A 12,290-nucleotide genomic window follows, 5' to 3' on the forward strand; every position below is an offset into this window, starting at 1 on the left:
AGGTCTCTTCCAATCCAAACCATTCTATGATTCTATGAAAGTTCAATCTAGGATAGAAAGGCTGGGAGGGAAAATTGCCAGCCACACTGAGTGAGACATGGCAAATAGCATCAAGTTTAGTGTTTTATTCTCTTAGCAAGAATGATGCCCTGGCTTATTCTGAGCATGTCCCTAGAAGGACAGCTGTTGATGCTCAAGGTTTAAACAGGTTTTGTGGTTGATATTTTTTTTTCCCCCAACACTTCTACACAGAGGAGCCAGACTATCATAGCATGGGCCAGGCTAGAAGGACCTCCAAAGTCATCCAGTTTGACCTCCCCACAGGCAGCAGATCAGGTTGCCCAGGGCTTCATTGAGTCTTACCTTGAATACCTTCAGGGAAGGAGCCTCCACCACCTCCCTGGGCAACCTGTTCCAGTCTTCCACCACCCTCATGGTGAAGAACTTCTTCATAGCATCCAATCCCTATGATTTTATCAGGATGCTATCTTTTGATACAGTTGTCTTTTGTATTAAGCTGCTTTAAGATTCAGACTTTTTGTTCCTGTATAATTGCTGCTCTACAGCAGGCAAACTGGCTATTAAAAAACATATCAGGCACTATGTGCTGCTTAATAATATCTCAGGCAGTGCTGGTTAGGGAAATATTCACCAACAGTATAAAGACAAAGATGGGCTAAGGGATGGAGGAATCAGAGAATGGTCTGAGCTGGAAGGGACCTCCAAAGGCCATCCAATCCAACCCCCCATGCGGTCAGCAGGGACATCCCCAACTAGATCAGGCTGCCCAGAGCCCTGTCGAGACGGAACAACCCCAGCTTACAGGAAGGGCATGGACACATTCCAATACCTCCAAGCACTTCTTGTAGGGGGCTCCAGAACTGGACACAGTACCTGGCCCTTCTACAATAAAATCAAGGGAAAGCTTATTTGACCCAATTGTGTGGAGTTGTCCTGGTTCCAGAGTCCTTGGAGCACTTCCAAAACACAGAGTAGATTCAGAAGGGGAAAAAAAATCTTTGTAACCCCCTCATTCTCCATCTCAAAGCAGAGATATAAGTAAAAAGAGGGTGTTTTATTCCCCCAGCTTCACATTCAGCAGAAGAGGAGGCTGAGATGAGACATCATCACTCTCCAAAGGGGGAGAGCAGCCTCTGCTCCTTGGTGGCAAGCAACAGGAGCAGAGGAAATGGTTCCAAGCTGCAGCAGGGGAGGCTCAGGCTGGATGCTAGGAAATCTTTCTTCCCAGAGAGGGCTCTCAGCCATTGGAATGTTCTGCCCAGGGCAGTGCTGGAGTCACCATCCCTGGAGGTGTTGAAGCAGTGCGTGGAGCTGGTGCTTAGGGACATGGTTTAGCGTTGCCCTGCAGTGCTGGGTCAAGGCTTGAACTGAATGAGTCTGGAGGTCTCTTCCAACCAGATGTTTTCTGTGATGCAGTGATTTTTTTTCTCTAGTTACAGACAAACTAATATTCTTTGATCATACTGGCAAAAGACCCAAAACTAGCTTAGAAACACAGTCTCAAAGGAGATTGTAGTAACTTTAATTGCAGCAGAGTTTTGAAGATATATATATAGAGAGATGCAGGCAGAGATAAAATTTGTATTTTCTAATGCAGGTGGGACACAGAATAAGTTGGATATTTCAGGCTCAAGAAGGAACCACAGCCAGGATTTTTATGTTTCAACTACAGTTCTTTGCCAGTTGCTAAGATAGAGTTGAAAGATTTGGATCCCAAGGAACATACTTTTAAATAGCTTTCATTTGTGAGGCAGAAAAAGGGTTAAGAAAAACTTGTAAACCTCAGTACTGTGCTTTTTACCAACCAGTTCTTCCACTGAAGCTAGCAGAAGTTCTGTTTGGCTAAGGAATATGTGAATATTGCACATAGTAGTTTGCCATTATCCTGTAGGCCTTACTTTGTATGTGTCTATATGGTAGAAATGCTATTTCTGTTTAAAGAGTCCAAGGGAGGGCTACAAAGATGATTAAGGAACTGGGGCACTGACCTGTGAGGTGAGGCTGAGAGCCCTGGGGCTGCTTTAGTCTGGAGAAGAGAAGACTGAGAGGGGATCTGATTAATGTCTCTAAATATCTGAGGGCTGGTGGTCAAGAAGTAGGGGACCCTGTGTTAGGCTCCTCCTCTCCAAGCTACAGAGCCCTCAGCTCCTTCAGGCTCTCCTCATAAGGAAGATGTTCCACTCCCTTCAGCATTGTTGTGGCTCTGTGCTGGACAAGCAGTTCCCTGAGGTCCTTTCTGAACTGAGGGGCCCAGAACTGGACACAATATTCCATATGCAGCCTCACCAGGGCAGAGTACAGCGGGAGGAGAACCTCTCTTGACCTACTAACCACAACCCTTCTAATCCCCCCCAGAATGGCACTGGCCTTCTTGGCTATGAGAGCACTTTGCTGGCTCATGATATTTAGGACTTTTCTGACAATGGATACTTGTGGTCATTGAAAAATGTATTAACTTTAACCTGAAGCCTAGAAGCTGGCTCCAAACCTGAGCTACATTCAGAACATGTGCAGAGGGAACATTTTATCCTAAGCCAAAGAACTTTGAAACCTCTCTACAGGAACACTTACCCTCCAGTATTTTTCTGCATGGAGTAACTCAGAAAGTGTTGCTGCTGAATGGAGTCTCAGTGGCATCACTATGCCGTGGAAATCCACTTTGATGTGTTCCAGATCTCTGTATCCTAAGGAGGTTAATGCACTGACTTTATGAGAAGGTGATTCTCTGCATTCATAACCTCTGGTGCTGTTCTTTGGCTACAAAGTCAGCCTCCACATGGACCCAAACGTGGAACTCCATTCAAAGTATCATAGTACTACAGGACCACAGCACATTAGAGCTTGGAAGGGACCTCCAGAGATCATGGAGTCCAACCCTGCTGCCAGAGCGGTATCAGCAGAGCAGTCTGCATAGGAGTGCATCCAGGTGGGATTGGAAAGGCTCCAGAGAAGGAGACTCCACAACCTCTCTGGGCAGCCTGCTCCAGGGCTCTGCCACCCTCACTCTAAAGAAGTTTCTCCTCATGTTGAGATTAAACCTTCTCTGTTCAAGTTTGTCTCCATTGTTCCTTGGCTTATGTGAGAGACTAAAAGCTTGTCTCTCTTGGTGTGACTCAACAAAGATAAAATCACTTGCTGCTTGCCCAGACAATAGCTGATGTGTGTTGGGCAGAGCCACTGAACGACTCTTGGAAGGTGCCAAGATAATCTTCCTCACTGGACCACAGCTGGCCTGACAGCAATGGACTGAGACCACCTTTGGGAGTATGCATAAAACAAGATAATCTCCACCCATCAAGTACCCTGGGAAGGGGGGATGGTGAGACAATGGAATGAGTGTGTGGGCATGTAGATGGAAAAGGAGGAAGTGGAGGGCCCCCCCTCCATCCAGACCTCTGCCCAAACACACAGGAATGCACAGAAAGATTTCCTGGGGAACAATACCTGGATCCCTACCTGAGGATGATTTCCTGGCCCCTGAATTCCTGAGGGACAATACTTGGACACATAGCTAAGGACCAAAAACTGTATAAAAGACTTGAGCAACTACTGGCTTGGCAGAAGAAAAATGGAGAACCAAAAACAGAGATGAAGGAAACCACAGGAGAAGGACAATGTGCTGAGAAGGAAAGCAGGAGAGAAGGAAAAGCCTGGGACAATGCTGCTCCGGAGAAAAGAGGCCATGGAGCCTGGAAGAAGCAGACTGAACCCTCTCTCTGTGTCCTAAGTTCCGCCTGCTGCAACTCATGGAGCTGAAGAGGCTGCCCAGAGGACCACCTCTCTTCTCCAGCCCAAGCCTCAGCAGCCTTGCTCTACAGACCCAACATCTCCTGCAGCACCTTTCCTCCTCAGACTCAAACTGTCTTGGGGGGTGGTAAGGGGTGTGGTAATATAATTCCTTTCCTCTTCTCTCTCTCTTCTCTCTATTCTCTCTCTCCCCTTCTATCCATCCACTTTATTTGTGTAATCAATAGTCTAGCTGTTGATGTTTTGGCCTGGTTTGTGCCTCTCATTTCACATCACGGGAATATTCAATACAACTGAGGCTCATTCCCTCTCCAGACCGAGATAGCTTATTGCTGTGTACCACCCAAAAGAGCTTGGCCCCCTCCACTTGACCCCTAGCCCTCAGCTATTGATAGACATTGATCAGATCCCCTCTCAGCCTTCTCTTCTCCAGACTAAACACACTGTGAATGTTCCCAGTGAGATCAATAAGCACCTGCAGAGTAAACCAATCCTGGCTGTAAGTAAGCACCATATGACAGGAGACAACAGGTCTGGCACTAAAATATGTTTTCATATTTTTAGGGAAATGCGTTCCCATGTGTGGGATTCTTGTTTCTGCCTGCAACTGTTGTGTGCACTGAACATTCCTGCAAAATAAGTAACTGCACAGTTGTCCTGCTTTGAATTCCAGCAGAGCTAATTCTGTTCAGTGGTTTTAGTTTTTAGCTCAAGCCCTTCTCAGTGACTGCCAGTACTGGCATTCAGCACCTGCTTTCTGGTTAGCACCAAGGACTCAACATGAGGAGGAATTTCCTCACTGTGAGGGTCCCAGAGCTTTGGAACAGGCTTCCAAGAGAGGTTGTGGAGTCTGCTTCTCTGGAGATTTTCAAGCCCCACCTGGATGTGTTCCTGTGTGACCTGCACTAGATTGTATGATCCTGCTCTGGCAGGGGGGTTCTGGGGAAATCTAGGGAGGTTCTCCTCCCCCTCTATTCTGCCCTGGTGAGACCACACCTGGAATATTGCATCCAGCTCTGGGCTCCCCAGGTCAAGAGGGACAGGGATCTGCTGGAGAGAGTCCAAGGGAGGGCTACAAAGATACTGAAGGGACTGCAGCACTGCCTGGGGAGGAGAGGCTGAGAGCCCTGGGGCTGTTTAGTCTGGAGAGAAGATTGAGAGAGGATTTAATAAATGTTTTAAAATGTCTGAGGGCTGGGGGTCAGGAGGGAGGGGTCAGGCTCTGCTCAGCTGCACGCTGGGATAGGACAAGGAGCAATGGATATAAACTCCAGCACAGGAGGTTCCAGCTCAACATGAGGAGGAACTTCTTCACTGTGAGGGGTCCCAGAGGCCTGGAAAAGGCTCCCTGGAGGAGTTGTGGAGTCTCTGGAGCCTTTCCAACCCTGTCTGGATGTATTCCTGTGCAACCTGTGCTGGGTTCTACAGTCCTGCTCTGATAGGGGGGTTGGACTGGAAGATCTCCAGAGGTCCCTTCCAACCCCTAACATCCTCTGAGCCTGTGACTGGTGAGCAAACTGAGGTCACTGCTACTTGTGTACTACATTCAGGGTGCAGAAAGTAAAAGGCCACACCTGTGGGGAAGAGCAGATAGTTCAGGTGACCCTAACTGACCAATCAGGTATCCATTCTGTATATGTCATATGTGGTATAAAGGCATCATGAAATCCAAGGCTCTTCTTCAGTGGCTGGCATCCGAGAAGAACTTTGTTCTGTCTTTGATACTTGGCACAAACGAGGCCAAGTGTCAAAATGAGGCTATTTATTTAAAGGATAAAGTGTAGAGAAGAGAAGAAAGGAGAGAGAGGAAAAGGAAAAATGGAGACAGAGAGAGAGCAAGAGAGAGGAATTATACTACCACTACCCGTCTGCCCTCCCCCCACTCCTGCTGCCACTTTGACTTGGAGGAGAGGTCATCTTTGTTGGCTTGTGCTGTCCTCCCTGGAGAATGGGAGGGAGAGGTCTCAAAGTCCCAGTCCTTCTCTGAGCAGCCTTCAGCATGTGGTGTCTTCATCCTCTTCTCCAGGAATTCTTCTTACAGCAGGCAAAACTTAGGGCATGACTTTGCTGGTGGTGGTGGTGGAGAGAGGGTTCCTGAGCTGCTTTCAGGCTGGATGTTCACAGTGGTGGTTTTTCTCTCTCAGTCTTTTCCTCTCTCTGTGTTTTTCTCTCTGTCTGAGCTGCTAAGGTTCAGTGTCTTTTATTCAGATAATGGCAGCTCCCCAGGCCCCCACACCAGTCACATTAATGCCTATGTGGCTGCCAGGTGTGCTACCAGCGGGCAGAGCTGACCCAGCAGGCAGGTCCTTCACAGCAATCTTATCCTTTGCTGAACATTCCAGAGGGTCTTCTCTCCATCCCCTCCCTGGGCAGCTGTTGTCTGGGTGAGGAGCAAAGGTGATTTTATCTTTGTGGATTCACATCTCCTGTGTTCCCTTTCTTGTCCCTTTGGGAAGGTAGAGGGGTTAATAGAGGGCACCTGTCACTCACTCAGTGGTCAGCCCAGCCCTAACCCTTGACAACAGTTTAGTATTAGATATTCATGTGTAAATACATATTGGTCACGGGTTGAGTTGAATTTGCTGCTGTCATCCATGCTGCACTCATGCCAGCTTCAAATTGAATGTGCTGGATGGAGCAAAGTATCATGGGGCTTGAAGTTCAGATTGTATGATGGGAGGCCTAGGGTTCTGGCTGCTGCTTCTGGGTTCCAGGTTCTTGGGTGTTGTCTTTTCTGCTGGCAGGACAAGGAGGGATGAAGGAGTGGTTTCCTGGCTTGGGCTTTTGGCTCTTGCTTCTGCTGTGCCTTTCCTGCAAAGAGCTGAGGGAGCTGTGCATTTTGTACCATGGCTGTCTGATTTTGCTCAGTAAACCTATGCTTATCTCGCTTCCTTTCATCTCAATCCTGAGTTTTTGTGTGCTACTTTTCCCTCACTCCTGTGTTAGGAAAACAGCCAGGCTAACCTGCTGGGTCAGTTTAACACATGTTGTTCTGATTTAAACCATTACACTTTGCTGTCCCATTACCTAATTAACATGTGTAAACTCTACTTAACTGCATGTGGAGCTTTGCCAGTGGCAAACTGACTACTTCAAAACATTGCTCCCTGTGTGTTCTGGGGAACTATGCACCAAGCCCATGTTGTTCCTTCATTCTAGTGCTCAAGTCTTCTAGAAACCCAATATAAACATCTGCCTCTGCTTTGCTTTATTTCACAGTGTAATCTTTCAAAAGTGCAGACCTAATAATTATTAATTCTGTTGATATTGATTGATTGCATTAACATTATTCACACTAAACACCTTTGGTATCACTGTGAGTGTCGTCAGTATTGAAGTTGTTCAGCCGGGAGAAGAGAAGGCTCTGAGGAGACCTAACTGTGGCTTTCCAGTATCTGAAGGAGGCTACAAGAAAGCTGGGGAGGGACTTCTGAGGGTGTCAGGGAGTGATAGAAGGGGGGGGATGGAGCAAAACTAGAAATGGGTAGATCCAGACTGAATGTTAGGAAGAAGTTCTAAGATTTTTGCACATATCTCTCAAAACCCAGAAGCAACTCAGTTTTTGCTTGGGCAATTTAATATAGATAATCATACCTGAAAGTCAGATGGGGGTTGGTCTCTTCTCCCAGGCAACTAGCACCAGAACAAGAGGACACAGTCTCAAGCTGTGCCAGGGGAAGTTTAGGCTGGAGGTGAGGAGAAAGCTCTTCCCAGAAAGAGTAATTGGCCCTTGGAATGTGCTGCCCAGGGAGGTAGTGGAGTCACCATCCCTGAAGGTGTTCAAAAAGGGATTGGATGTGGCACTTGGAGCCATGGTTTAGTTGTCAGGAGGTGTTGGGTGATAGGTTGGACTTGATGATCTCTGAGGTCTTTTCCAACTTTATTGATTCTATGATGCTATGATTCTATGATGCTGTGATGCTATGATTCTATGCTATATTCAGTTGTCTAGAAAAGTTGATAGGAAGCCTGAGCCATTATTTCATTGTATTTTCTCCGTGTAATGCAAAGATCCTATTCATGGAGCTGTTGTGCTAAACTTTGAAGAGTGCTCATCTCCTGGGGCGGTCATGTTCATTTGGTAGGCAGAATCAGTTCCTAATGTTCCTCAGAAGACCCAGGGATGGGTCTCATTTCCAAGGGATAATAAATTTCTCGGCAAGGTCAACCTGGGCATCCTTCTAGCTTTCACAGAACCACAGAATCAACCAGATCAGAGGAGACCTCCAAAATCAAGTCCAACCGATCACCCAACTCTAATTAATCAACCAGGCTGTGGCACTGAGTGCCTCATCCAGGCTGTTCTTAAACACCTCCCGGGATGTCGACCCCAGCCTCTCCCTGGGCAGCACATTCCAAAGGCCAATCTCTCTGTCTGTGAAGAACTTCTTTCTAAGACCAAGCCTAAACTTTCCCCAAAAGGCGGGTACTCAGCTTGGCCTGGCAGCAGGCATCACCTGAAGCAGGACTAGAAGCCTCCAGCAGCCCTTTCCCACCCATCACACTGGTTCTGTGGCAGCAATCACACCTTCTACTCAGCTCTCACTGAAGACAGGTCAAAGTGACTGGGGAAGCCTTGTGAAATGAATAAATTTTATGTCTCAATTATTCAAGTTGTAAAACTTTATCCATATCTCACTTGACTGAACTTGATTGGCCATTGCAATGGGCTAATTATGGAGGTGGTAGAGTCACCATCACTGGAGGTGTTGAAAACAGGATTGGATGAGGTCCTCAGTGCCATGGTTTAGTTGATTAGATGGTGTTGGGTGATAGGTTGGACTGGGAAGGGACTTTTTAGGGTGTCAGGTAATGATAGGACTAGGGGCAATGGAAAAACACTAAAAGTGGGTAGATTGAAATTGGATGTTAGGAAGAAGTTGTTCCCCATGAGGGTGGTGAGAGACTGGCACAGGTTGCTCAGGGAGGTGGTGGCAGCCTCATGCCTGGAGGTTTTTGCAGCTGGTGAGCAACCTGCTGTAGTGTGAGGTGTCCCGGGCCATGGCAGAGGGGTTGGGACTGGCTGATCCTTGAGGTCCCTTCCAACCCTAATGATTCTATGATCTCGAAGGTCTTTTCCAACCTGGTTAACTCTGTATTCTGTTCTGTTTCAATTCCCAGTGCCTATGTTTCAAGAGCAAAAGAGACCCTCTGCTCTGAACCACTCTTACCTTGCATATCACTGTGCTTTCTTCCAGCCTGTGACCTGATGAACCAAGGCATCCTGGCCCTCGTCAGCTCCATTGGCTGCACCTCAGCAGGCTCCCTGCAGTCGCTGGCAGATGCCATGCACATCCCTCACCTCTTCATCCAGCGCTCCACGGCAGGAACACCGCGGAGCGGCTGCGGGCTCACCAGGAGCAGCCGCAATGACGACTACACGCTCTCCGTCCGGCCCCCTGTCTACCTGAATGATGTCATCTTGAGGGTGGTCACCGAGTATGCCTGGCAGAAGTTCATTGTTTTTTATGACAGTGACTATGGTGAGTGTTTATCTAGCGCTTCCATGACTCCCTGGCAAGCAGCCATGTCACATCTTTATAGCCTGTTGATAGATTGCTTTGCTTTGGAGCATTAGTGGATCTGGCAGCAGTTCGCTGCACCTCTGTCCTGGTTTGAAGCCAGGCAGATCCTCTCTTGCCCCTGAGAGCGGCAAAAGAATGACACTCATCACACAAATGGATTGCAGAAGTGATGGAAAGTTTAAATGGAAAAGCAATCAGTGTTTTAGAGGAGCTACAAGCATAGTGACACAATTACCCCAAAGCATACAGAGTCTCTTCCAGCACACCCAAAGGTCCCCAACATTTCCCTTCTCCCCACCTGAGGGTACACCCAAAACCCCCAGGGCTCTTCCTTCCCCCACCACTGCTAGGCTGGTCTCAGCCTGGACAGGTATGAGACTGCCCCTACCACCTTCTCCTGACATTAGGCCTAGCCATGCCTAAGAGCCTTGAGATTCTCTCCTACCACTACCCAATAGGGAGCATCTCCCATGGGAGCAAAGAGAGGGAAGAAAGAGGCAGAGAATGACTTTGCAGATGTGTGATGGTTTAACCCACCCACATTAACAAAAACTCAGTCAGGGAAGCAAATGGAAGCTGTATTATGCAAGCTTATTGCTACACTCTGCAATGGAATGCAATGTATAAGTACAAATATGCAGAAGTTACAATATTACACAGGTATTCACAAGGAGAAAACAGCATGGAATGGAATGGAATGGAATGGAATGGAATGGAATGGAATAGAATAGAATAGAATAGAATAGAATAGAATAGAATAGAATAGAATAGAATAGAATAGAATAGAATAGAATAGAATAGAATAGAATTAACCAGGTTGGAAGAGAGCTTTGGGATCATAGAGTCCAACCTATCACCCAGCACCATCTAATCAACTAAACCATGGCACCAAGAGCCCCATCCAGTCTCTTCCTAAACACCTCCAGTGATGGTGACTCCACCACCTCCCTGGGCAGCACATCCCAATGGCCAATCTCTCTTTCTATGAAGAACTCCTTCCTAACATCCAGCCTAAACCTCCCCTGGCACAGCTCCTAGCTTGATCTAATGAGCAATAAAAGAGGGTTCACACAGTCTCTGCCTAAGCAGATTTCCTTTTAGAAAATAGTACATCTCACAAAGTCTTAGGACTTGAAGCCAGAGAACCCATGCAACAGCATCTCAGCGTTCAGTCAGCTCTATAATCTGGAGCAGAAGCAAGCCAGCCATTTATCTGAATGCAATAGTTCCTGTCCAGGAGGAGGCTGCCTCGATTACCCCCAACCTCTCTTTTCCTTTTTACCTCTGGCTAATTAAAAGAAAAAGAGAAAAGAGAATGTCAGAGAGAGTTCAGTTAGCTCAAAGAGTCATTAAAAGTCAGTAATGCTTATCTGCAAGGTTAGCTGCTAAGGGTCCTCCAGCGAAGCAGCATGAGCATGCCAGCAGAGAAAAAGGAGTGAAACTGGAATGTGAGATCATTAGAACTACATCCCACACACCTGACCAATGACATCTGTTTAGACTAATCTCTTGTTTCCCTTTTTACACCCAACTGTGGATTTGTTGGTACTTCTCCACTCTCCTGCCCAAAAATCTGCAGCTAGCTTTTTAAAGGCATAGCCTAAAACTGTCACAAGATGGATTTATAGGGTGCAGGATATTATGGGTATGAAATAGACTGTTTCCTGTGCACAACTTCTGGACTGGACACTCAGGACACCAGAGATGTAGCTTAGGTAGCAGTAACAGGAGGCACCCAGCCTGAACTGCCACAGCCTCAGAGAAATCTCTTTCCAAAATCCATCAACTTTCACAAGGTTGGTTTGGTAATTCCTTTGTTAGAGTTAGCTAATACATGAGGAAGTATTTTTTTCCTTGTGAGGGTGATGGAAGACTGGCAGAGGCTGCAGAGGGGAGGTGTGGAGTCTCCCTCTCTGGAGACATTCAAAACCTGCCTGGATGTGTTCCTGTGTGTGGTGGGTTGAAATTTTGCCCCCAACATTACCTTTGCCAGACTAGTCCGGGTGGAAGCAAATGGAAGCTGTATTTACAGCCAAACTACAATCCACACTGGAATGCAATGAATGTGTGCAAAATACCCAGGAGTTACAATATCTACAAGGATTTACAATTAACAAACAGCACAAGAACCTCCCTGGTCAAAGACCAGGGGAAGCTACCAGCTTCTCCTTTTCTGCCCCTCCTTGTACCCCCTTGTACAAAGGAGAGAAAAGAAAGGAGCAGAGAAAGTTGCTGTTAGACTTAACCAAAACAATGCAGCCAAGGTCAAGCAGAAGCAAGTTAGCATCTCTCCAGAGTGAAGAACAGAGGAGAGGAGAGGAGAGGAGAGGAGAGGAGAGGAGAGGAGAGGAGAGGAGAGGAGAGGAGAGGAGAGGAGAGGAGAGGAGAGGAGAGGAGAGGAGAGGAGAGGAGAGGAGAGGAGAGGAGAGGAGAGGAGAGGAGAGGAGAGGAGAGGAGAGGAGAGGAGAGGAGAGGAGAGGAGAGGAGAGGAGAGGAGAGGAGAGGAGAGGAGAGGAGAGGAGAGGAGAGGAGAGGAGAGGAGAGGAGAGGAGAGGAGAGGAGAGGAGAGGAGAATTGTTTTGGTACAACCAGTTTAAGTTTCATATCTCTCCAATGGGATTGTTTAGAATGACCTTTGTTTTCCTTTTTACACCCAAAAGTGATTTATTTACATTTTGCAACTTTTCTGCTCAAGATCTGTGAAAAGCTTTAAAGGCATAGCCTAAAACTACCACACTGTGTGACCTGCTCTAGGTGCTCCTTCTCTGGCAGGGGGCTTGGACTGGATGAGCTTTCAAGGTCCTTTCCAAGCCTTAACATTCTGTGGTGCTGTGGATAAAGGGAGAATTTCTCTGGCTTTCTATTCTGTCAGTTTTTATGAAGCATAAAAGATTTGAGCAAGCTCTCTTGTTGTTCAGAGGCAATTCAAGAGTCCCTGTGTAAGACTTTTACATCCTGTAAAATTATTTCTGTGCAGTGAATGTCGCCTGTTTGTTG

The 12,290-nt window shown here is 47.1% G+C and overlaps 1 protein-coding gene across 1 annotated transcript in view; it reads left to right on the top strand.

Annotated features, from left to right (window-relative positions):
- Positions 1–8,973: 8,973 nt before the first annotated feature.
- GRID2 (glutamate ionotropic receptor delta type subunit 2) overlaps positions 8,974–12,290 on the top strand; it is a 474,774-nt gene continuing 471,457 nt past the window's right edge. The window contains exon 1 of the mRNA XM_068171063.1: positions 8,974–9,251. Within this exon, the coding sequence (XP_068027164.1) occupies positions 8,978–9,251 (274 nt within the window). The 5' untranslated portion in view covers positions 8,974–8,977. The remainder of the gene's footprint in view (positions 9,252–12,290) is intronic.

This window comes from Melanerpes formicivorus, unplaced genomic scaffold (assembly GCF_026170545.1).
Source record: "Melanerpes formicivorus ecotype bairdi unplaced genomic scaffold, bMelFor1.0.p_v2 SCAF_4, whole genome shotgun sequence".
NCBI lineage: Eukaryota > Metazoa > Chordata > Aves > Piciformes > Picidae > Melanerpes > Melanerpes formicivorus.